General features: G+C 44.9%; 2 protein-coding genes across 5 annotated transcripts in view; both read right to left on the bottom strand.

Moving 5' to 3' along the window:
• GRAP2 (GRB2 related adaptor protein 2) overlaps nt 1-26,310 on the bottom strand; it is a 63,495-nt gene that overhangs the window by 19,711 nt on the left and 17,474 nt on the right. Inside the window, exons 2-3 of one of the 4 annotated variants that reach the window (XM_028115301.2) lie at nt 10,513-10,618; nt 154-245 (exon numbers count right to left, since the gene is read on the bottom strand). In XM_028115301.2, coding sequence (XP_027971102.2) covers nt 154-231 — 78 coding nt within the window. In that variant the 5' untranslated portion in view covers nt 232-245; nt 10,513-10,618. Of the gene's footprint in view, nt 1-153; nt 402-10,512; nt 10,619-26,310 lie in introns of those variants that run through there. The other 3 variants (XM_028115300.2, XM_028115298.2, XM_028115297.2) reach the window with 3 other exon arrangements.
• LOC114218303 (apolipoprotein C-I) lies at nt 5,125-5,841 on the bottom strand. The gene has a single exon (XM_028115303.2). The coding sequence runs from the start codon at nt 5,389-5,391 to the stop codon at nt 5,125-5,127; it is 267 nt and encodes an 88-aa protein (XP_027971104.2). The 5' UTR covers nt 5,392-5,841.

The raw sequence follows: 26,310 nt of genomic DNA, 5'->3' as shown, positions 1-26,310 counted from the left end.
GAAGGAACCTTTTTGATTGAGGTGAACTTCTCTTTTTGAAAGGAGCTGTGTGTAGTTCTTAAGAAAAAGGTGTGGGTTGTTAGGTGAACTTGGGGACCTGACCAGAGTAACCCAAACTCCCCAGGGCCCCCCAGAGGGCCCCATGTCACCTACCTTCAGAACGTCTCCAGTGTGAAAGCTCAGTTCATCCTCGCCTGAGGCGGTGAAGTCAAACTTGGCGATGGCTTCCATGTCGGGACGTGAAGCTGGAAGAGAAGTAATGTGCTCATTATGCCCTTCTGTCCAGAGGAGAGCAGCGGGCTGCATAGCAGTCTGAGCAGGTGGTAGGCGCCTGGTCCAAGGCCTCCAGGCCTGAGGGGGAGGCCCAGGCACACAGGGAGATTTTTCGAATCCCGGGGAATTGTTGCGGGAGGGAGCCTGTAGGATGTGCCTCCCTTTCTTCCCTGAATCCCCGCATGCCAGGAGCAGGGAACGGAGGCCAGCAACGCCTTTCCCATTCCTTTCATCTGCCTCTGCCTGTCTGGCCTGTCACCCTTTCTGGGGGCATCCCTGTTTCTGGTTGATAAGGATGGAAGACTCGCTATCATCTTTAACTTGAGGCCCGAGGGGCTGGAAGACTGTTCTGTAAACATCGTCCTGAGGCTGTCCCTTGGCAGCTATATTTAACCAGGCAGTATTAATTAGACAGATGCCATTTTCCCTTTTACGTCTAAATCATTTAAGAGAATTAGGCAGCATCGGCCAGTGGGGAACTCAGCGCCCTTCCACATGGTTTGAGAGTGGAAAGCGTTCTGGTTCTAGAGGCAGGGGACTAGATTAGTCAGATTCCTTATTTCATTATTAGAGTGTAAGTCAAGTACCTTTTTAAAAAAAATTTCATTCTAATACTTTGGCATCAAGTTAAAATATTATTCCCCCCCAATAATACACAAGACCTATATAAAATAAAAAAGTTAGCCTACAAATGAAATATAGTTGGTTTGTTTTTTGTTTTTTGGTTTTTTTTTTTTTTTTTTTTAGGAGACACTGAAGCATGTCTGTAAGAAAGAGCAGAGTCCTGGTTTTGTTGGTGACAAGCTGTATGACTTTGTGCAATAACTAAACCTCTCGGCGTCTCAGTTTTCTCATCTGTAAAGTGGGGATCATATATTCAACTAATAATAGAGGTGCCTGGGTGGCTCAGTCAGTTGAGCCTCCGACTCCTGATTTTGGCTCAGATCATAATCTCCGTGTTGTGAGATCAAGCCCCGAGTCAGGCTCCGCACTGGGCATGGAGTTGGCTTAAGATTCTCTCCCTCCCTCTCCCTCTGCCCCTCCCCCTGTGCACATGTGTGCTCTCTCTAAACAAACAAACAAACAAATAAATAATCCTTAAAAAAAATAATTGTATGGAATGAATTTATCCTCAGCAAAGGTAGCCTGGCCAAAAGCAGCCTGGGTTTTCTTCTGATTTCTCCCATCTTTTATGAACTTTCCTCTCTGAAATTTGATGCTTATTCCCCATGACCCGCAAATCCTTTGGTTTTCTGCTAAGACAGTTTGCTGTTAGGACAGTCTTGAAAGCTGTTGTTTGGCATTTACGTTTATCAGAATTTGGCTAAGTCTGAAACCCTTTAGGTTAGTAACCTCACACCTAATGGCTTTCAGTAACCAGCAAACCAGGACCACAATCATACTCTCAGTGGGAATTTCCACCCAAGTGACAAGATTTGGGTAAATGAGGAAGGTGGCTGCCGGTGCGAGGGTGCAGCACGCAGAGATCAGGGGATTAAAGCCAACTGCCACAGTGGTAACAGCAAGGGGCTCGGTTCTCTGATTTTACACATTTGCTGAGTCTTCCAAAGGCAATTTGTAGAGATGACGATTACCCATCCTGAAGGTAGATATTAAGCAAAAAATATTTCAGGAGCCAGAGTGAAATGTCATAGTGAATTGTCTGAGCTTTATCACCAGCCAAAATTTATTTCCAAACAAAAATATAGATATACTTTTTGTACCCTTTCTTCAGGATCTGTCCATCTAAGGCGAATTAAAATTGTGACCTAGGATGGCCCACTCGACAGGAAGGAGTATTCTGCCCTCCTTGGTGAGTGCTAAATGCTTTTGCTGATTTGCTTCACCCTGTGGCTTTAACATGAAAAGCCTCCCCTAATTAAGGCCTTGCCTTGAGCTTGCGGGAAGATGTGGTGTCTGCGGGTCACCGTCATGGTATCCACAGCAGATACTGGTCACCTCAGGAGAGCAAGTGTCAGGTGAATGGTCCTGAAAACCAAGATCCCATTTCTATGCAAATTTACCTTAATAAGCAGGATGGAGACAAGGGGAGGGCAAATGCTAAACATATTAGAAAATCACATAAATTAGGGATGAAAATATATCTAAGGCATGCTCTAGATATGACCTTGAGCTTGGGAAGATCTTTCCTACATTACGTGTAACCCGGATGCAGCCTGGGTGCTTGGTCCAGGCTGGTCGTGCGTGACTTCGGTGAGAAGGCCGAGGCAGAACAGCATTGCTTCTGAGAAGCGGCTCTCTTCTCTGCCTTCCCCCACGAGGCAGGTGGTATGGCAAAGCCAACTTCACGGGTACATCACCGAACTCCCTAGCTTATAATATTAATCCTGGCTCCAAAAACCCAATTAAATAGGCCCACTCTTCATGAAATCACTTTGAAAAAAAAAATGTGTGTGCGTCCCATTTCCCATTTCCATTTGTGAAATGAAATCTGCTCAGATGCTGTTTGGTAGGAGGGAGATGTTCGGGGGGAGTGGGGTATGTTCTATTTTCGTTCCAAACCCAGGGCTTTGCAATTTCTCCCCTTGAAGTTACCATTCCCTGCTTCCCTAATAGCCGTGCCAACCCCCAGGGGTCCATCTTCTGTTGGATCATAAAAAGGCATGGAAATTTTTATCCCATTTTTCTATATCCAATATTAGTCTTAATTTTGAAAACTTTTAAACCACCACCAGGGAAAAAGAAAACTGAACTAACGTATTTTGTTCAGTATTTATTCATTTGTTATAGTCTGTAACTTCTACTATATATATATATATTATCTTGAAAACATGGTAGCAACAATTACAAGACAAAAGAGAAAAGGGGAGGGGCGGGGGGGGGAGTGCAGCCAGCTCAAGAGTTCAAGAACGCAATGGAACCTTCCAGCTGCTGTGTGCAGTTACAGTGCTCCTGACCTCGGGGGGAAATGAAGAGAGAGACATCTCTTTAAAGAACCTCACGGATGGATTCAGTGTGCGTTTCCGTCCAGTGATCAGCTTCAGAAATGGCTGAAATGCTGCCTGCTACAGAACGTGAATGACAAGTGACAGTGTCCAGGGGCAGTCAAGCCGCCTCCTGCAGCCTCCCCCACCCACCCTGACCCCGCTGAGGATGCCATTTGTCCAAGAATCCTACCTCGGAACCATGCCGGGCTCCTGCCCTTAATGCTGCCTCTGCTTCTCACCATCCCTCTGTGTCTCTCTCCCTTTGCCCCTTTATGAATTGCGTGCAATATCCATTAGCAGCCCTGTGACACAGATCTGCTGCGCCACTTGGAAGGACCACACAGGACTTCCCCAGGCACGATTTCTCTGCCCCTGCATTTCCATTTAAGCTTCTTTTACCGCCAAAAAAAAAAAAAAGAAAAGAAAAGAAAACCCTGAAAAATATTCAGGCTTATATACCAGGAATGTTTGTCTACTTCTAAAATACAGTCACCACTGAGGACAAAAACAAAAGCCACAAGACGGCTCTTTAAAAGAGCCGCCATGTGAAATCCAGATTAATTGGATGTGTTCAGAAACACGTAGTTACCCTCAAAAATCGTACCAGGCGAGAAACTTCTTGAAAGATTTCAGCTCCTCCTAAGTTGGCTATGAATAGCCAAGGTTTCCGTTTTATGCATCTCTTAAAAAGAGCAATTGCATAACACCACAAAGCTGTTGGAAGATTCAGGCTCAGGACCCAAAGAAAGAAGGAGCTGGGTCCTAAATCGAATCGGCAACACCACTTCCTATTTTGCGGGAGAGAACGTTAATTTAAATATTTTGTGACTTTTTGCACCAGTTTATGCTGTAATTCAGTTAAGTTATTTTTTGAAAAAGAGAGAAACATTGCTCTTTATAAATATTGCTTTAGCATATTTATCAGGACGGTAATGACAAACGTAATTTTTATTAATTTATTTTGTTATGAAATGCAGTGATAGAACACTGAGGAGTTTACATGAAAGGACTTTGACTGCAGCTATCAAGAGAAGCTTGGCTAAAAATGTAAAATTCTCCAGGCAGTTCAACCTCACATAATGTGGAGATTTGGAACCCACAGCCTTTCTATTTGTCAGGCAAAGCCCCTCCGGAGTCAATGAGAAGGCAGAGTGCTTACTCCCCGCTCTGAATTAACAAGGTCAGTTCCATTACTTTTCAGAAGTAGGAAACCTTACCAGGAAAAAAAAAAAAGATTATAGGTAATCTGTACTATACCACTGTACACAATGGAGATGTTCTTGAAAAGTTATTAGGAGGGCGCCTGGGTGGCTCAGATGGTTAAGCGTCTGCCTTAGGCTCAGGTCATGATCCCAGGGTCCTGGAATCGAGTACCGCATCGGGCTCCCTGCTCCTTGGGAGCCTGCTTTTCCCTCTGCCTCTCTCTCCCTCTCTCTCTGTCTCTCATGAATAAATAAATAAAATCTTAAAAAAAAAAGAAAAGTTATTAGCAATAGTGTATTTGTAAGTGGCATCATATTAGCATGCATTATAGAGGCTCATTCTACAAAGGAACCCCATGGTGAATCCCTTTACAAAATGAAAAGGAAAATTTGTTATGCAGATAACTACCTTTTAATTTATCTGTTTTAAAATCTGGGTTTTCATGCATCTATGAGTCTTAAAACAGAGCACACCTGTATATCCTTCTAGCACCTCCCACTGTGGGTTAAATAAATGTTAGTTTCCTCTCTTCTTAACTCCCAGAACACTTTTTTTTTTTTTTTCTCTACAGGATTTTTATTGGAGGGTGGGGGTGGATATGGGCATCATGAAGTCCTCGGTACAGGAGCCAGGGCATGGGAAACTTCAGAGCTCCTTCCGTGGCGCACAGCCCAGAGGAGTGGGGCGGCTCTCCTGGTGTTCAGGAGAAGGTAGTTTTTAGCTGCTCCTTCACTTTGTTGAAAGTCTCAGAAAACCAGTTCCGGGTCTTCGCAGGAAGGTCACTCTGCTTGATGCTCTCAATGGCTGCCCGGGCCTTGTTCTCCAGGGTGTTACCAAACTCCCTCAGTTTATCCAGGATGCGCTCCAAAGTACTGGAGATTTCTGGGGCCGCCTGGGCGGGGGCTGGGCCTTCCAAAACCATCGCCAGAACCACCACCAAAACTGGGAGCGACAGGAAGAGCCTCATGGCTGGGGGCTGGAGGGGCACTCTGGATCAGTCGTGGGACAGCACGGTTCCCAGAACACTTTTTAAACACCTCTCCTATTGATAGATAACAGTCTACCTTGGAGTATAGGAGTCGTCAAATCTTTTCTGTAAGGAGCAGAGAGTAAATATTTTGGGCTTTGCGGGCTGTATCTCTCTGCCACAGCCACTCAACTGGGCTGTTGTAGCCAGGAAGGCAGCCTGAGAAAATAGTATTGAATGGGTGTAGCCGGCTTCCAATAAAATTTTATTTATGCACACTGAAATGTGAATTTCACATAATTTTTACATGCCACAAAGTATTCCTGTTCTTCTGATTTTTCTTCCCCAACCCCAGTTAAGAATATAAAAACCATCTTAGCTCACATGGGCAAAAATACATGATGGCTGGAATTTGGCCATAGTTTGTGGCTGTAGTTTGTGAACCCCTGGTATAGATGCTTCTGTCTATATCTTACTTCCCCTAGTCGTTTGTAAACTTCCTGAGGGGAAGAGCTGCAGCTTAGTGGACTGAGTGTGGGCTTAGGAGTAGATGGGCCTGGATTTATATATATATATTTTAAAGATTTTATTCATTTATTTGAGAGAGAGAATGAGAGATAGAGAGCACGAGAGGGAAGAGGGTCAGAGGGAGAAGCAGACTCCCCACCGAGCAGGGAGCCCGATGTGGGACTCGATCCCGGGACTCCAGGATCATGACCTGAGCCGAAGGCAGTTGCTTAACCAACTGAGCCACCCAGGCACCCTGGATTTAAATCCAAGATGTGCCGTTCCCTTTCCAAGTGTCCTGTTTCTCTATGCATTAGACGGGAGTGACCACATCTACTTCACGGGGGTGCTATGTGTTCGCGTGTGTGGAGATGCCGGCACACGGTAGGCACTCCATAAACGGTAGCAGGGCTTGGTGTTATTTCTTCTTAGATTCCCTCCAATATCGAACCAGTGCTTAGTAGGCACTTAGTAAATGCTGAGTGAATGAAAACGTGATAAGCGACCTGCCATCAGTTACAGCTGTAATTTATTTCCTCAGGGAAGGCAGAGGACCCATTTACAAGGATGAATTAATTTCCCACTCAAAGGTGCCCTGACTTCTCAGCTAACTCAGCCGGAGATAATATAACACACACCCACATGAAAGCTGATTTATTTAATCCAACAGAGGGCAATGGTGCACCCCAAACCGTTGGTTCCATCCTGAAACTTTTTTTTTTTTTTTTGCATCTTGAGTACAGGTTTGGCCCATTGTCCTTCTTGTCTCTTGTGTGTTTTAAGGCATGTATATTTTAACATTTCAAGGAATCTGAAGCCCATACAATACAGAATGACTTTGCTGGGAAAGAATTGGAAAGTCATCAGCTCCTACTCATATTCTGCTGCTTGAATTCCCTGAGGATCCTGGAAAGATGGTCCCGTTCATCTCAAAGTGATTAGTCCCTCACTCCTGCTTTTGATTCTAGGTTAATGATTTATGTTGAAACCCCTACTGTGTGTTTTTCTTTTTATCTGAACCCTACAGCTGCGGTTGGAGACTTTTTGCCTTAGTTTATCACCTTTTCCTGGGCGTTAGACATAGGAAGAGGATACCGAGAAAGGTCATAGATGGCCCTCCTTGAAAATTTGTAAGTTTAGGATGGACAACTACCTATAATTCACCTGTCGGCTCTTGCTTAAATATTCTTCCAGAGATCCAAATCAATCGATTCTGGAGGAAAAATGGAAAAAAGGGAAGAGAAAGGCTGAGCATGGCCAAAGAGATCAAGAGCTGGCCTTTCTTCACTTTGGGCTTTCAAAGGGCAACATTTTTGCTCTGTTCTACCAGCAGAATCCCTGCTTACACAATACCTCTTAATCAGCGGGCCATGTTGTTAATGTTAACCTTCTCGCTCGCTGAATGTCTAACGCGGTGTACATGTTTCTTTACTGTGCCTGCTCTTGAATTACTTCTAACTCATCCCTGGAGCCTTTAAAATAGAAACCCTCAAATCCTATTCTAGTAAGATCCTCCTTCTGGTTTCTCTGGAGACTCGGATCTGTGGCCACGTGTAGAGGGTGAAGTGGGGGTTGAACCATGGCGGCACCAAGCTTGCAGATTGCCATGGACTTGGGAATGGCCATGAGGGGCCTCTGCTTTCGAAGATTTACAACGAGCAGCTCCTATGCTTATCTAGACCTCCCCAGTCAGAGATGAGGACCATTTCTTTTTAGGTTCAGGATCTCAGGGGAATAAACAGCCTTCTCAGACGGACCTGGCCTGTTTCCACAGGTGTTCTCTCCATGGAATATAAACATTTCTGACTTTATTGCAACCAAAGTAAGCAAAGACAAATGGAATATATGTACTCCACCAAACCATTTCTGGCTAGTTGGCTGAGATTTTAGTACCCTCTAAAAGTGTCCATTTTAAGTGATTTTGCACACATGAGACGTTCTTATTTTCCTCTTGTCCCTAAGTGACTCATTGTTTCCCCCTCCAAAGCCCCAGGAAGGCATAAATTCCCCCGGCACTACCGGCAGGGGTGAACATGGGGAACTCGAGGGGCCCTCCGCAGCCTGTCCGAAAACAGCAATTCCTTAGGGGCTGATCTGCTGACGCCAGTCTTGGGGACACAAGGAAATGGCTTGGGAAGAAGCCTTCAGGGTGTGCTCCATTTCCGCTGCAGGTGTCCTTCCCACATCACAGTCATCCTCTGGCTGCTTCACTTCTGCAGAAAGCAGCAACAGAGCTGTCTCTGATGACAGGTAACGAATGGGCAGTGGGTCCCGGAGCAAGAATTGAGACACAGGGCAGGAGAGGCGTACTACTCTCTCCTCCCAGGCTGGGAGGGGTCTCAGGCTCCGCCTGTAATCCCCTCGCTGAGGCTGCCTTTATGCACCCTGACCTTGGGACGCTGTCTCTCCCAGTGCATCTCCTGCCGACCCTCTGCCAACCACTTAGGGTTTCGGTCCACCCTTTGGCCTTGCCTTTGAGATGTCTCCCTATTTTCTAAGTGGGAATCATCTCTTCAGCTAGAAGGCACTTGTTTTTAGGTTTGGAAGCCAAATAAATATATCTCAAAGACGTACAGACAAACTTGACACGACTGGAGAGTCCCTCTAAATCCCTTATACCCTGATTTAATCAAATTGCTGTTCTCTAGGTCCCTGCCTGTCACTGTGGATTAGGGAGATCTCACTGGTCTCAAGGATGTTTTCCTCTTTTTTAATTAGTTCCTCTTTTCCTGCTTAAGGTTTTTTGTTTTGGGGAGGGGAGGGAGGTCAAGGAGAAGGGAGTACTAGAGGGTGGAGACAAGTAGGGGACTGTCCCTGTTCAGGTCCCTTCCCCTCCCCTGCCTTCTAAACTGAGTGATGCCCAAGACAGAGGGTCATTTGCTCTTCCTTCTTCTTGTTACTTATCATCTTACTCCTCTGTAATCAACACCAGTCTGGTATATCAAATGAAACTTTCTTTAAAAAAAAAAAAAGATTTTTTTTTTGTGCAATCTCTACACCCAGCATGAGGCTCAAACTCACAACCCCAAGATCAAGTCATATGCTCCACCAACTGAGCCAGTCAGCCAGGCGCCCCTCTTTTTTTTTTTCAAGTTCAAAGCACATCCCATAAAAATGTCACTTGTCCTCAAACTTTTTCTAAGAAGAATATCCTTTTCTTTCAGTGTTATGTCTGTGTTCTATCAAACTCAAGCACCTTCTATTCTTTTTTTCCCCTAACTTGCCATTCTTTGCAAAGTGAGGTTGCCAGGCACAGTGGAGGTGCACGGACATGGCTGTCAGAGAGACTTGGTTTCAGATCTCAGTTCTGCTGCTTCCTTGCTAGCTGGGAACCCTACCCCCCCCCCCCCCGCCCGTGCCTCAGGTTTTGCATCAAGAGTTCAGACAATAATGCTTATTCTCAGTGTGGCCGGGGACAGGGTGTGGAACGCCCTGCTCATCCTCGGCGTTTGAAAGTTCAGTGTCTCTCCAATCATCTCTCCTCTATCTACTCTCCTTTCTCGTAGAGAAAACAGTTTCAAAATACCGTTTTCCAAAAATCCACCAAGCTCATACCCCTTCCCGGGGGAACGCTAGCTTCTCTCTACTCCCTGTGGAGTCCTGGCTGCAGCGATTTCAGAAGGTAGGACGCAGTGTATCGTCATCAAGACAATCCCGTAAGTAGAGAGAAAAGACGGCACGAACCAAAGGGCAGTGGGGAGATGGAAGGCTGAGAAACCGAAAACTGATCTGGTTTCTGAGCTTTGCCGTCTGTCTGCCTCACCCAAGTCTAGAGACAAGAATCAGCTGAGACTAAGTTCCATGTATTGATCTGGTCTATCATGGACCAAGGGCTTCACAGGCACTTTGCAACATGATTATGATTATGATCATTATTACTAGTACAACCACGACCACCACACCCATTTTATACCTGGGAAGCGGAGGGGCGCCATTACCCTAGGCGTCTGCTCGCCCCTGAGGTTGTGCTCTCTTTCCTTCGCCACACTGCCTTCGCGGGCACTAGCAAAAATGGAAGTCCTGCACTAGCTCAGGACAATGACTAAAGAGCTCAGGGCCCCCTGCACCTCCCTGGGTGGCTGTCCTTCAGCCAAGAAATTGATGGGCACGATTCTCAGATACCCACAAAATTCAAGCCAATTATTCCTTGGTCTGAGAAGGCAAAGTCTGCAATAAACCTGGCTGACCTCAGACCAAGCAATCATGTGCTTTAAGCCCATTTGCCGAAATGGAAACAATCTCAGTTAATAAACCTACACGCGGCTGTTCTTCTCCTTGCCTTTCCCTTCTGTTCCTTTCTCTCTCTCTCTCTCTCTCTCTCTTTCTGTCTTTCGAGGTCACAGGTTTCTAACCTCTCCCAGCATCAACATTCCTCACAATCCAATCTGCTTTTGTTCGGAGCTCTTTTTCTTTCTCCTCTAAATGCCTGTGACTTACTGCGAATCTAGTTAGAACAAGGGTACCTCAAAAATCTTTTTGTTTTTACATCTTCTACACTTTTCTTATGGAAATGACACCATGAAAACATCAATCCAAAAACATCAGCGACAGAAATGAAACAGGAAGAGCCCACCCAGCCCCACTCCACTGCCGCCAGACCGAGGTATCACTTGCCATTTTCCTGTGCTCACCAGGGTTGTAGTATCACTCCCAAATGCGACGAGTCCGCTCAGCACCCTCTCTCTCTTCCTTCACGTCTGCACCCTGTGCCACCTTAATTCTTATTTGGGCAGAGCACAAAACCAGAGATTAGATGACTCTGTGACCACAACTGCTTCAATCTTCTTGTCACTTCTGCTTATATTCCCAAGCCCGCACTTATTATTGGAACGCGGGTCATTTTTTAGTTCACCGGGCTCAGAGCTTGCCAAAGTGGACGTTAACCCATACAACAGTTTACCTGGCTTCATTCAATAAGTCTATCCCTTGAACATTGGAGGTAATTACATTTTTATATATCAAGTCACCCCATAAAGGTGCTAGAAAGCTGCCAATAGAAGGGATGCTCTTCCACATTACTTTCATCAGATAAACGTTATAATATTCTTATCTTGTTTGGAAATTTAGGTCATAATTTGAGTTCACTTGAACTGAGGAACATCTGTATTTGCTTTGCTTAATGTAGTCTCTTCCTTTTTAACTTCCAGTCTTGATCCCCTAAACCTTAGGTTCTCCAAGTTGGAGGTGACCCAGGAAGTTGGCCCCGTATTTCCCTAATTTATTGAGATGAGGGAGAATGGTCCTAGGGAAGATGGAACTGGAAGCAACTAAGCAGCTTGGTGAGTTGGTTCTATCGAACCAAAGTGTCTCACTATTATTTTCAGTTTGAATTCTGCCCTAAGGAGAAAAAAAAATTGAATGTGTGAAGATGACACTCCCAAGTCCCAAATTCTTGTTTCTAAGCCTGACTATCCCTGGCTCCTCCACCACCCTCCATGTGACCAGGCTCAGACTCCTTGCTTTCCTGGTCATTTCCTTCAGGTGACATCACGGTCTGTCAATGTCCTTCTTAAAATGTGTTACCTAGAAGTCAGCCCATTATTCAAGAAACAGTCTCAGCTGGGCTCAGTGGAAGGGCACTGTTTAATCACTTCCTCTGCACACCGGAGCTTTAATAACATGTTACTCTATTGGCCATTCGGGGTTCGACAGCAAAGCACTGGGACGAAAGCACAAATGCTCCCCAGCGCGAAGAGGGGTCACGCCGGGCCCCTCTACTTTGCTTCTGCAAGAGGCTTTTGGGAGCCAAAATGTGGGGTTCAAAGTTAATCTTTTTGATTTTGATCTTGTTCTGGTCTCCGCATACCTCACACCTCAGTTCTTCAGTCGATCACGATTCATCTGGGCACGGATTTGTATTCCTTCCCTCTGGTTTCTCTCCTGACTCTTCTCACAAGCAAGCTTAATGCCTTTTTGGCCTTTATTTCATAATAAATGGGACATGGGCGTTGGAGTCAGACAGAACTGGGCCCAAGTCCTGGCTCCTTCATTCACCAGCTGTGTGATCCTAAGCAAACTGGTTATATCTCTGAACTCAAGTTTCTTACTTAATGACTCCCTCCAGGTTGCCATGAACTTATTCATCAGCACTCCCTGAGCATTAGCTCCGAATCCACCAGATGAAGCAGTTATCATTCTGCCATGTTTTTCTGCATTTTCTTCTCTTGGGTCTCATGAAAAATGCAACCAAATGCTTTGCTGAGATTAAACTGGGCTGTGCCTGTGCCCTTTCCTTAAATGGCAGTCTAATAACCTTATAGGAAAATAACATAAACCAGAACAGTGCCAGCAGCTCTTTCAGGATCATGCTTGGGGAAATGCAACGTGGAAGAAATTCGTCTTTTCACTCACTTGCCCTCTTTTGTGTCTTCTGTTCCCCACTCCTTGTCCACGTTTCCAGTCTGTTGAGTTTCTTTTTATGTCTTTTAAATAGGCTGCTGTCACCTTCTCTGCCGTGCCCCCATTCTCCATCGCCCCATCCCACTTGCTTGTTGGAGAAAGGACTCCTGTATGTTGAAGCTTTCTGGCACACACTTTCTGAGAGTCATCTTCCCATTTAGAATTTGTCGATGCCATGTTGTCATGCTACCCCCCAGATCCACTCAAGACTCTCCTCTTGCCATTTCAGGCCTTAGCAATCTCTTCCCCATCATATCTCTCTAAATAGACTTCAGAATATCATGCACACATGCCTTAGGATGGCTTTTCATTATTCTCTAAGCACTCCCGCCGCATCCTCACCTCTGCACTGGTCCTCCTTCTGCTACCTAACTCAGGCTTCTGTGTACAGTTGTGCAGGTGGTTTACTGCACAAGCGCACATGGCAGAGGCTGCAGTGGGGGCTAAAATCCAACCAGTGCTCTTCTATCAAGTTTTGAGTCTGATGTGGGGCTGCATCTGCTTAAAGTTAGGGGCACACTTCTCTAATGTAAACAAAGGCATCGGCTCTAACTTCAACTGCCCCTTCTAAGCCTTACTCGGGGTCTGCCCTTGTCATATACCCTATGCTCTCAGGCTCTTATTCTCCTGGGGGACTCAATGTATTTACCCCTTGCTTGGTGTAGCTGCCACGTTCAGTGAGGTGGGCAAGTACGTGGCCTTTTGGAGCCCAGCTACCAGAGTTCAAATCCTGGCTGTACCACTAGCTATCTGGGTGATCCTGAGCAAGTCATTTCATCTCTCTGAGCCTCATTTTTCTCATCTTTAAAACAGGAATAATAATAATAATAGTACCTGCCTTAGCGTTCTTGTGAAGATACCTGAGTATTTGAGATATCCATCTAAAACACTGAGTATGATGCCTAGCACATAGCAGGGACTCTTATGTTTGCTAACTACTGCGACTTTGTGCATATTCCATGATAACTACCAATGACCGAGACGTGCTGTGGCTCTCAGGAAGAATGAGTGATAAAATGTATCCCTCACTAGGTAGGGTTGCTAGATAAAGTACACAATGCCCAGTTCAATTTGAATTTCAGACAAATTTTTGAGCATAAGTTTTCTAGCATAAGTATATCCCAAATGTTTACCTTGTCCACAAAAATCTCACAAGGATAGATGGTGCATTGTTAGGAATGATGGCAAGGAGTCATTTGACTTTTCCACCCTGTCCGCTCTGCTCTGCCCGCTGCTTTTCATCTCACACAATGCTTGCTCTACAGGGCCTCTGACATAAAAACTGGGGAGTGGGCCAACTTGTGGCAGGAGACTCGCGGTCTTGGAATGAAGCCTTTAGGGGTTCCCGTGAAGGTTATGGTTTGCATGTGGAAGTGCATATTCTCTCATTCATATATGCTGGAAGCCACAAAACGTCATACTTCCCACCTGCTCTGCCTTTCGTGTGTTATTTGCTACTTTCCACGAGGTGTGGGCCAAAAGGCACACTTTTCCTGTTAAGCATTCTGGCATACTACAGGTTTTGATAAGTGGGTTTGATAGATTGGAATTTCTGTTTCTGTAAGTGAATTTTCTTGTAATCCGTATTTGCAGTAAAGCAGAATTCCTCTAAACCTTCTTACGTATTCAGACACTTCTCTTGTGATTATTCTGGCATTTCGCATCGTTATTCTCAACTTCACTATCTGCACTCGCATATCTATAACTTGTCAAATTTTTCCATGCTTGGCATTTGCACCAGAGTAAAAAAACAAAAAAAACAAAAAACAAAAAAAAAAACCACAACTCCTGGGCACCGGCCCCAGTGAGTTATTAGTAGTCCCACCACATAGTCACCAGGTTGACGTTTACTTACATTACCCGTGTCTCTAGTCCCGATAACAAATAATCCTTGATTCGGTTGCTGATACCTAATCTTTTTTTTATTTTTAAATATGATTTGTGCTTTTCTAGAAACTTCCCTCTTCCTGGAACCACTGTAGAGGAAGCCACTGAAACCCCAATAGTACCTAATGTGGTTCTCTTCCCTTCACGATCTTCTTTTTTTTTAAGATTTTATTTATTTATTTGTGAGAGAGAGAGCACGCACAGAGAGAGAGAGAGGGAGAAGCAGGTTCCCCACTGAGCAGGGAGCCCGATGCAGGGCTTGATCCCAGGACCCTGAGATCATGACTCGAGCCAAAGGCAGACCCTTCACTGACTGAGCCACCCAGGTCCCCCCCCTTTTTTAAAGATTTTATTTATTTATTTGAGAGAGCGAGCAAGCACGAGCTGGGAGAGAGGGAGAAAGAGAAGCAGGCTCCCCACTGAGCAGGGAGCTGATGTGGGACCCTGAGATCATGACCTGATCGATCCCAGGACCCCAAGATCATGACCTAAGCCGAAGGCAGACCCTTAACTGACTGAGCCACCCAGGCGCCCCTCTTTTTTATTCTCTTTCATTTCAAATCCTCCATTACTGACTCCTTGTCCAGATTCTTTTCTCTCCCAACTCTGTCTGCATGGCCAAGCGGTGGTGACTTCTCCTCGGTCTGGTCCACATTTTCTGCTGCTTGACCTCACAGGGCTTTCACTCTCCTTGTCTCCTATGCTTTATGTATTCACTCAGCAGACATCTACTGGGTTCCACTTTGTGCCAGGCATTGTGCTCCACATGGAGAGCCAGAGTGGATTAGAGAAGTGGTCCTAGACCTCAGCTGGATTCCAGTCTTGAAGGAAAGACCGACAAATTGACCAAACAAATGAGATCTGTGTGGTAACAGAGCCAAACCTCAAGTGGTTGAGGAGCCCAGAGGAGTGGTTCCTAATCCAGCCTGGAATGCGTACAGGTGCAGGAGGGGCCAGGGGGAGCTTCCCAAGTGAGATGACAAAGAAACTGAGTCTTGTGGACAAGTTGAGGGCATGTACATCACCAATGGAGGGAATGATACGTATAAATAGGAGTCGTGGAGCCCATCTGGTTCATTATAACCATCGTGCATTGGTGGGGGGTGGCCTTGGTGATTTGGCTGGGGGCAAGGTCATGGAGGACCTTGCACAGCACGCCAAGGACATTGGACCTCACGCCGCGGGTGAGTGGGAATTGCGGGAAGTGTTGATAACATCTGCATTAGGAAATGTTTAATCTGGAGGCAGTATGAAGGATTGGGGAGCCGGGTAAAACTGGAGACGAAGAAACCACTGCAGTGGTCTTGGCCAGAAACAATGGGGGCCTGAAATATGACAGCGAGAGACCTTGCTTCTTCCCTTGACCTTGGGCTTTTGTCTCAGTAGTGCTTTACATGTTATCTCATTTAACACTTGCAAGATCCTGAGAAGTAAGACCTGTTGTTCTATCCATCTGACGAATGAGAGAACTGAGGTGCAAAGAGGTTAGAAAATGGTCTAAGGTCACATGTGTCAAAACGTGTTGGAGCCAGGATTCAAATTCAGCCTGCGGACTGGACTTAATACCATGCCTTGTCTATTACTTCAGCCAACTGTCAATGGCTAAAAGGCAGAGAAGAGTCTAGAGCAGTGCTCTCCAACAGAAATATGCAAGTCACAAATGTGAGCCACACATGTAACTTTAAATATCTCAGTAGCACATTAAAAAATTTTATTTTTAACAATTTATTTTATTTAACATGATATATCCCAAATACTATCATTTCAATATGAAATCAATATAAAATATTACTGAAATATTTTGTATTCTTTTTTCTGAACTAAGTCTGGTGTGCATTTTATAATCATAGTACATCTTGATTTGGACCAACCATGTTTGAAGTACTTAATAGTACAAGTGGCTAGCAGTTACCATATTGATCAGCATGGATCTGGAATGGCTTTCATCTTTCTGCTGTGGACAATATGGTAGATGGTGATAACATTTTCAGAGCTAAGGCATTATGGGAAGAAAAGATAATTTGGAAGGAGCTTGAAATGTTTGAGAAACATCTAGGTAGAGATTCCCAGGCAGGGGTTGGATATTTAGGTGTAGAGCTCAGCATAGACGCCTGAGTAGACATATACTGGAAGTTGGAAGCTGTTCCCATATAGATGGTTATTAAAACCCAGGCTTAGAAGGAACTCACGTGGGGCGATTATGTACAAGGACTGAACTCGGGAAACACAAGGAAGGCTTGGATGCCTTGCGTAGGAATTCCTCTGTAAGTATCTCCCCTTAAATGGGAAGGAAGGACAAAGTGAGTGTGACTGCAGAAGGTAAGTTTGGTAGGTAAAGAGGGTGAAGAGAGACAGGAAGTAGGCCTTCTAACCCGATGTTGGCAGGGGTTCTCTTGGCTCTTCTACATTTTTTTTTCTGTTCTACAGAAAAATGAACCCTTTTATAGCCGACTATTCACAAAATCTATTTGCAAAAACGGGAGGAAGAGGAAAACAAAACGTAAATATTTGTTCAGCCCCAGGAAGCAAAACCAAGATGAACAGCCACTGCTCCCAACTGCCATTCCATATTCTCTCTCTCTCATTAAACTTTCTATTTTGAAATAATTATAGACCCACAGGAAATTGCAGAAATAGTCCAGAAATTTCTCCTGTCATCTTCATCTTCTTCCCACGATGGGGACATTGTACGTCACCACGGCACAGCATCAACACCAGCAAACTGACATCGGTACAATACTATTAACTGGACCTTTATTTTTGCTTTTATCATTTCTTACCAGGAAGTGCCCTGAGTAAAAAGAATTAAAATGAGGTAAGATGTAATGTCCAACCAGATCCAGAGCTTTATGAGTGTTCAAGAGATTTTATCCCTGTAACTAAATGACATGCACCAAATACAACACCTGAATGCCACCTCAATGCTCAGGCCAAAAATATTTGCTTACAGCGATCTGTAACTTGTACTAACGTCATGTGGTCAGACCAGACTCTTCACTGTCTGTTTGGCTTCTTGTTACGGAGAATAGCAAGGAACAGAAGAACAGACGGCCCTGCTGTCCCCATCAGGATCTACAACGAGGACTGTATGACTCAGAAGAGAAAGGGAGGTGCCCTAACCCAGGTCTCACTGACTACCAAACCTAGGCTCGGTTTCTGACAGGGCACTATGTCTTGCTAGATGGCTATTTCACACCCTCATCTACACAGCGGAAACCAATGGATTAGGAGGGAGTTAGCATTCAGATGAGTGACTCCATCCACGTTTCAAGCTGCGACGATTCTAGAGGAACCCACAGCACCCAATACGACAGGCTCAATAAATTCGAGGGGTTTAATCGAACCAGCTTACAAAAGAAACAGACCCAAAGGATATAGGCACATTCCTCAAAAGCAGAATCAAAGAAAGAAAGAATCAAGACATCTCTTTGCTTCAAGGAAACAAAAACCAATGAGAGAAAATTAAGCCAACCTGAAAGGAACAGTGCTGTCCATCAGCCAGGGTTCAGCCAAGGCAAATAACCCATTTATTAACAGTGAGGGTTCCTCTGTATTTTTCCTCTAAGTGGTAATTTGTTAACGAGTAAATATGGAATGACTTTTTTTCTCCCTTGGAGATAAATGAGCTCTAGTCCTCAAAAAAACGATATATCTGCAAAAGGTAGAAAACAGAAAAATGAAGTGTTTTGTCCATTAAGACCTGAAAATTCAGCAAAATACTCATTTCTGGTAGCTGGGTGAAAGGAATTTGACAAGTGGCCTTGACAATTTCTGAGCAGCTGAGGAAGGAACAATTTAGCAGGAACAGGCTGGATAAGGGTGGTCAGATGCCTTTAGGCTGAGTGAGCTCTAGAAATTTATTTTGTGTATCTACACCTTCCCTTATATTGTCACGCACCATATCTGTGCTATTGGTAATAAAATAGTTTGTGTCCAGTTTGCGAAGACAGGCTGAGGGCAATTCGCAGTCGGGAAGACAAACTATATAGGCTGAAGGGAACAGAACACAAGGTGGGGGAAGGGGGCTCCTTACTCTGTCGTCACCGTCACCGTCACCACGGGGAAGGGTCTCCTGCCCCCAGGTGCTGAGGCCCAGCAGCCCTCACAGGATGAGGCTGGAGGAAAACAGCTGAAATCAACGCAGCTCTATCAATGCTGCTTTCAAAGAGTCAAGGGTGAGAAAACGAGTCATGTGTTTGATGGACTGGCCTTGCACTGACCAGAGTTTGAAATTCAGCCCTGAGATCCGTTCTGTCGTCCACCACTCCTGGGACAGTGTGGTTCGGCCATTTGTATCGGGCCCAGCCATTTGTTTGGGGCTGACTAGATGCAGCCTGCGTTTTCAAATCTGTGCAGATGCTTACACAGACCCCGCTCTCCAGTCAGACAAGAATGCCACCAGATGTGACTAAATGTGCCCCCTTTTTTAGCCGTTTAAATGTGAGAAATCCCTCCCCTATCAGTCCGCTGCAGGAAACTATTTTTATCAGGGTCTTTCAACCCCAGCTCCAAGACACATCACAGATATTACTGCAAAAGTTCCACAGCCGACAATGAAATAAACCCCGTGCCAGACAGACTTGAATACTCGGGCAGCAGCGAGGGCAGTGAGCCCTGCCTGAGATCACTCGGAGCTGCAGGTAAGCTGGGTGGGGGTAGCAGGGCAGACAGGACAGTGTGATCACCGGGGCATCTGGTTTCTCTTCTCTCTTCAGCTTCCACGGAAATAAATGTGAAAAGGGGGAGGAAGAAGCAAGGAAAAAAAAAAATAAGAAGGGACAAGACCCCTTCTGGGTAAAACAATCCTCTTCTTGAATTCTCAACTGTGTATTCTACCTGAGAGAGCCAGTGACCACTTACTGAGCACCGGTGGGACAGAAATGCTCAGTCTGACCCAGGCGGGAGCCAGGCAAGGGGTGGTAGCTTCTGTCTCAATCTCTCTGCTATCTCCCTTCCCTCTTCCAATCACAATAAATATATTTATACTCACTTGATTATGGCAGCCAGACAATGCTCCCCTAATTGGCAGTGATCAGAGCTCCAGAACTGCTTGGGTGAACCTGCTGTCTCTCTATCAGGCAAAGCAATAAGGGGCCACTAATGCAGTCCCCATGAACAATTTCCGGTGGAATAAAAAAAAACAGTCCCCCGACTCGTGCATGGCAATGAATTTTCCTAACAGCTCCTAAGAGCCAACCCTTGAGGAACTCAGACTTACATGAATCTGCCCAGCATAGAATGCTTTTATAAATCTACCCCCCCCCAGCTCTAGGGCATAAAAAAAAAAAACAACCCATAGCCACTTCCTTCTGCTGGAGGTTCTTTTTGTTCTTTTACGTTTTTCTTTTTTTCTCTTACAGACCTTATGGAGCTAACTGTCATTTTTGGTGCTTGGTTCTTTGTAAATTTCAGGGACATCTGGCACGCAGTTTACTGCATTTGCTAGCTTTGGTATTTGTAGTTGCGGATGCGATCTCCGCTGCATATGCATGTTAACATTTCATGTGCATAATTTATGCACACATAATTTGGAATTTGAGTGCCTCGGGATATTTTGACATGTAAATGTAACTACCACAGTGCTGATCATAAGTAGTTGCTTAATAAATGTTTATTAAATAAATGAATGCACCAAAAAGGCAAATGTCATTCATTCATTCATCAGACATGTGAATGCCTGGTATGTGCCAAGTATGTGGCTTAGAATGTGCTAGATGCTGCATGTTCAGTGATGCACACCCACAGTTGCTGCCCTCAGGGAGCTCGCAGTTGAAGGGTGGAAGGCAGGCACATAAACAGGCAATAATAAGACATCGTGGAGACACGGGGAGAGGACCCTGTGCAAGGTAGCATGGAGGGCTAAGGAGGGAGACCTTAGTCTACCTAGGGGAGGGGCTGAGGCCATGATGTGTGTAGAGGGGTCTCCCGAAGGTGGTGAGGCCTGAACTGGGGCTGTAAAGTATTCCAAAGGGGGTAGCATAATCGATGGCAGGACGCAAGAAACAGCAGGGTGTGAGCAGAGATCTAAAAGCCCCAGGGTGTTCAGAAAAGCACTGAGGCTAGGAGTTGACAAAGATGAAGTGGGGGCTGAGGCAGGGGACTGGCTCTGGCCGGGAGGGCCTGGGGGTGAATAAAGAAAGGAGCTTCAACTACCTTGGTTAGGACTAAAATTCTTTTGGATTGTGCCAGAATTTGTATACACACACCACAAAGCAGAATTTGAACCTGCTTTGGAAGCACAGCCAAGGTGTCGTAAGTCACTGCACCTGTCACTGATGAGCTGTGGGAACCCGAGCGAGGGCTGCAGGAATAAACTGAGGACGTGGACTCTGGGCTCTAGGACTCTTCCCAGCTTCTAGAGGGTAAGTTGCCTAGAGTCTCTGAGGCTTGTGTGCAGATCATGCCTGGGCCGGTTCCCTGTGCAAACCGTGGGGATCTGAAGGCGCGAGGCCACTTCCAAGCAGCACACAGCATCCCCATCTTACGGCACAGAGATGGGCAGGCATACCGAGTGCAATTCAGCAGAAGCCCTTAAGAAGTCTTCACAAGAATGTGCTGCATGATGGAGATATCCTACTGTCCCAGCCTGGGTCAGGGTCTCATTATCTCAATTCTGAAGAGCCTCCAGTGAAATTCATAGCACGGACCGCTGCTTGATTACATTTCTTTAAAGCACTGCTGAGCTTATATCCTTTCTGCTCAAAAACTCTTACTGGAGCGTCTGGGTGGCTCAGTAGGTTAAGCAACTGCCTTCGGCTCAGGTCATGATCCCGGGGTCCTGGGATCGAGTCCCACATCGGGCTCCCTGCTCAGCGGGGAGCCTGCTTCTCCCTCTCCCTCTGCCTGCCGCTCCCCCTGCTTGTGCTCTCTCTCTCTCTCTCTGTCAAATAAATACATAAAATCTTAAAAAAAAAAAAAACCCTCTTGCTGATTCCTCTTTACTTACAGAATCAAGCATTAAGTTCTTAGAGTGACATTCGAGGCCATCCTCAATCTATCCCCTACCCTATCCCCTGTAACTTCCACCTCAGCCAGGTGGGACCCCGGGCAATGGCATCCATAAAGACTCTTACTGCTCTGCTTTTTCTCCCTCCAGCCCCCCACTAAAGGTCCAGCTCAAATTCAAGACCGTCCCTTCTAGGAACGCTGTCTGGTGACCCCGTGCTCTCCGGCATCCTGTGTGGCACTTACTGTGTTGTTGAATTTCACTTTGTGGTTTGTGTCTTACCTCCCCAGCTAATTTGTAAGCTCCAGTGGATAGGAACCAAGCCTCACCTCTCTTTGTAGTCTATGGACCTAGCTCAGTATCCTGCTCATGGTAAATAATTGCTGACGCTGGGTTTTCCTCCATTGTAGCCTCTAGGAGACCACTGAGTAAAATCCACGGGAAGTAGAATTATTATTGTGTCATCATAGCCCTGTGGCCCAAAGTTCTTTTTCTGTCTTCTTAGAAAATGGGAAACTCGGAGAGAGTGGTTTGCTGTAACCATTTTGGAGTAAGAAACATTTCTCCGACGATTCAGAAACAATATTTTAGAGGCGTTCCTTCAGAGCTTAAAGTTCATCCAGGAATGAGCTATTGCACAGATCAAAAGGAGCATATGCACAATCCACCAGGAGGAATAATCACTCTGCTAAATTTAAAGGGGAGAATGATTGAACACTCCAGCTCGAAAGTAGCGATGGTTTATTTAACATCACACGACTGAAGAGGAACATGAGTGACTTACTTAATTTTTGGCCTTCAGTGTTCGGTTTTTATTGTATATGTTCCACTGAGCAGAACTGGCATTAAATCAATAAGGAAAATCACCATTTCCTTACTGATCCAAGAGCATTTAAGGAAGCCGAGCTCTGCCAATACGTACAACTGTGCAGAATCTGTAACTGGGCAGTTAAAACCACCATCTAAGCTGGCAGCTGTGATTTTCCCAGAAGCGGAGCTTCAGGAAGAAAAATAGCTTTTAAACTTCAGTTCCATTTTTGCAAATTGGATCTGTTCATGAAAAACTGTTTTAAGTCCAGGTTTCCTTCTTCTTTTTTTTTTTTCTCATTAGTAAAGGGTATGATTGTTTCTTTTCACCCACATGGAAATTTATTCATTTACTCCGCAAATATTTATTGAGTACCTATCATGAGTCAAACCCTGTTTTAGGGGCTGGGGATGCAGATTTGAACAAAAGAGGCAAAGTCCCTGACCTCATGGAGATTACCTCCTAGCAGGGGGAGACAGCTAATAAATAAGTAAACAAGTAAGTAGATAAATACTATGTCAGGCATAAATATGGAAATAATGCTAACATCTTATTGTACTTGAAAAATTATTTCCTAGAAGATTAAAAATGAAGGGGCACCTGGGTGGCTCAGTCGGTTAGGTGTCTGCCTTCGGTTCAGGTCATGATCCCGGGGTCCTGGGATCGAGCCCCGTATCCAGCTCCCTGCTCAGCGGGAAGTCTCCCTCTCCCTCTGCCTGCTGCTCCCTCTGCTTGTGCTCACTCTCTCGCTGTGTCAAATAAATAACTAAAATCTTTAAAAAAAATGAAGACTCGTCCAGGAATATTATTTAGCTCATATATGTCATATATATGAAGGGGTATTTAAAAAAAATAACTAGTAAGGAATACATATATTGCTTTTTTACATGTGACATTGACGTTCCCTGCTGACTTTCAAAACGATGGGCAGTCTTATGTCTTTGCATCTTTCCTAGACCCCAGGCCCCACTCATAACGGCATCACGGAAGGTTCCCTGGTGATGTGATGTGCAGATTGTTCCTAGGTATTCCTTCTTCCTTGAAGACTCTCTTCCTCCTTCTCCCCAATCCTTGCCACCTGTTAATATGGCTCCAAAGTCACCCTCTCTGTGTAACCTTCCCAGACCCACCAAGTAGAGCTGAGTTCTCCCTCCCTTCTGCCCCAAGTATATCCTGGCACCTTCTCAAGTCAAGGACAGCATCTCATGGAAGATTTTTGCAATGGTTTGTTTACTTCTATGTCTTCCCTTCCAAGCTGTACACTTCTCCAAGTAGAGAGTGTCTTGTTTGTAATTTTATAACACAGCACAGTGCCTGGCCTGTAGTAGGCCCCCGATAAATATTGGATGAATGAATGAATGACCTATGGTCTCCTCTGTTTTGGCTTATGCTGAGCTATGCAGTTGGGAACGAGGGGACTGTGGCAAAATAGCAGAGGAAAGCCTGCTGACCAATGAGGTAAAGAACTGCAAACAATGGATTTTAAACATTTTGAGCTCAGGGACTGCAGATGATAAGGAATTTCAAAATCGAAGTTTCCTAGATGATATTTCTGTGTGTACTAACTCTGGATGGTTGAGAAGTTCAAATAAATGATTAAAGCATGTAAAGCAGACCAATTAAGTAATCTGGATCATCTACTGGAGGAGAGAAACTTGAAGAGGCTTAATAATGGTTCTTTAATGAAAGACTGTATTCCAAGGACGGCTAAACATCCTCCTTCTGCATGCACACAAAAGAAGAACAAAAATGAGATCACAGTGCTACAAAATTTAAGTTAAAAACAAAAAAGAATTCAATTTCAAGTGGGTTACAGGAACTCATTTCAAGTTATTCTTACAAATAACTGGCATGTGTGGAGGGCTTACTCAGAGCCAGGCATTGTTCTAAACCTTTCTCCATGTGCTATTTCCCTCGATCCTCAGGACAAACCCATGCAGGTTAATTTCAGTTGTATTACTCCCGTGTTACCGGTGAGAAAGTGGAGGCACTATTACTGGTGGTTAAGTAACTCCCAGGGCCGCACAGCTGGAACATGGTGGAGCTGAGATCCCAGCAGGGGCTGTCTGGCTCCTGAGTCCTTGCACTCACCTACTCTGCTCACGGCTTTACTCGAGGCAGACATAGAAGCCAGATCTTCCTCTCAGGATGGAGACCCGAAGCTTAGCTCAGTTAAGTTCCCGTGGCTCATTTAAATTTGAGCAAGAAAATCCTTGAATACGTAAACTGCTCTTCATCGTCAGGGCAACTTGCGTGCCTGTGCGTGCGTGCATGCGTGTGTGTGTGTGTGTGTGTGTGTGTGTGTGTGTGTGTGGTGAGATTAAAAAACCTGTTTTTCTTTTTTCTTTTCTTTGTTCTAGTAAGTTGGCCTACCAGCTCTTGTCTTTCTAATGAGATGTTGAATTGTTTTGTTTTGTTTTCAGCAGTCTGCACACACGGTTTATAAGAGCAGACATAAGTCGAGACAAATTTAGATGTTATGATTTTAGCTCCAGAATGAAGGAATATACTCCCGGGGCTGAAAAGTCAGCATCTTCTTCCCTGTTATGTTTTTCCAAGGCAACCTTGTTTAGCCTGCCCTGGGGACATAAGCAGTGGGGTCATCGTCAGCCCAGAACAGGGGCAGCTGGCTGAGCAGCTCAGACGCCTAGCACCAGGAAGTCAGGGCTCATCTGGTCCTCGGAGGAGAGAGTGATCAAGCCCCGCACTGCACTTGCCCAGCTGCAGGAGGCACAGAGGCTGGTTCCGGGGAACCAGGGCAGCCCAGTAGGAGCCCTGTGAAAGGGTGTGAATGAGTCACTACACTTTTCAGGTTGACTGAGATGACTTCTGTTGATTTTCTTCGAACTTAGATCTGTTATCAGTGTTCACACATGGGGCCTAACGGGAAGATGAGTGAACATTTTCTTGATAGTGCCTGGTCTTTGGCAGGGTTGCGATAAGATTTGGGTTAAGATGTGACTCTGCAAGAATGTGTAGGTCAGCGTGTGTGTCCCAGTGTGTGCTGAGGGCCTCAAGGAGGCATGTTTTAGTGTCCTGAGCAGAAGGAGACTCAGGGGCACAATATTTTCTGACATTATACACAAGTCGGCCTGGGTTGGTACTTAATATTTTAGGGCATCAGCAGACACGGCATATTTGTCAGACTTTGAGTCCCTAGTCTGGGAGAAGCACTTGCTTTTTAACATTGGGTCCCCCACAATGACTAGAGAGATTATTGGTGACTTGGTTAAGCGTTTGGGTTCTAGAAGCTCACTTAACCTTTCTGGTCTCAGTTTCCTCATCTTTAAAATGGATAGGACAATGGTACCCACTCCGTTGGGTAGGGTTAAATAGATTAATAAGTGTCAAATGCTTGGAGCAGTGCCTGATATTTAGGTAGTATGAAATTTGTATTTATATTAATGCATACATCTCATATTTGGCAGGGGACCAACTCCAATGCTTGTGCAAAATACGTGCTTGGTAACTACTTGTTAAATGTTGAAAGAATTAAAAGAATGGATTTAGTGGAATACATGTATGGCAACCTGTTCTGACTTCTCAGTAACCTGTAATTTGGGGGCAGACTAGGGGTGAGATTTAATCTCCTATAGAGAAATAGTTCAAAAAAGCAGAGTGTTCTACAATCGAACATCTATCTCTGCAGAAAAGAAGGAAATGGAGATGATGGTTTTGCATGAAGATCACAATGGGAATGGCATGAAAAACTGAGGAACTGAGGGACAGGTAGCAGGGTCCATGACTCTCAATCAAATAATGAAAAATATCTTGGGGTGCCTGGGTGGCTCAGTCGTCAAGCGTCTGCCTTTGGCTCAGGTCATGATCCCAGGGTCCTGGGATCGAGCCCCGTATCGGGCTCCCTGCTCCGCGGGAAGCCTGCTTCTCCCTCTCCCACTCCCCCTGCTTGTGTTCCCTCTCTCGCTGTGTCTCTCTCTGTCAAGTAAATAAATAAAATCTTTAAAAAAAACTCATATAATGAGACATTTTAGAGCTGCAAAGTATATGTTAATTTTGAGTTTAAAAAAATAAAGAGAAAAAACAGGAGTCAAATCTCTGACCTATATTTACCCTGTATTGATTTTCTAATAATGACAGCTTCAACTTGAAATGAAAATTTGAGAAAATGGAAAGAAAATGAATGATACAATGTTTTAGGAGCTGGTACAATTTAAGAGACATTGATATTAGGTTGAATCATATGAAATTGGCACTTCTTTTGGTGTAAAATCATCAGACATTGTCAATTTCATAAGGTTCAATCTATTTAAGCTAATTAACACTAAATCAAAATACTTTTATTACCTTGCCCTTTGTTGCCTTTTAACTATGACTCTAGAACTAAATGGGCCAATTATATTTGTCTCAGCCT

The sequence above is a fragment of the Eumetopias jubatus genome, unplaced genomic scaffold (genome assembly GCF_037043125.1).
Source record: "Eumetopias jubatus isolate StellerSeaLion01/CBP00866 unplaced genomic scaffold, mEumJub1_p1.0 scaffold_8, whole genome shotgun sequence".
Lineage (NCBI taxonomy): Eukaryota > Metazoa > Chordata > Mammalia > Carnivora > Otariidae > Eumetopias > Eumetopias jubatus.
The sequence above is the reverse complement of the archived record's forward strand: the minus strand, read 5'-3'. Positions and strand labels throughout refer to the sequence as shown.

Bases quoted from the DNA above. Each gene is read 5' to 3' on its own strand.
- LOC114218303 (XM_028115303.2), bottom strand. From the start codon at position 5,391: ATGAGGCTCTTCCTGTCGCTCCCAGTTTTGGTGGTGGTTCTGGCGATG.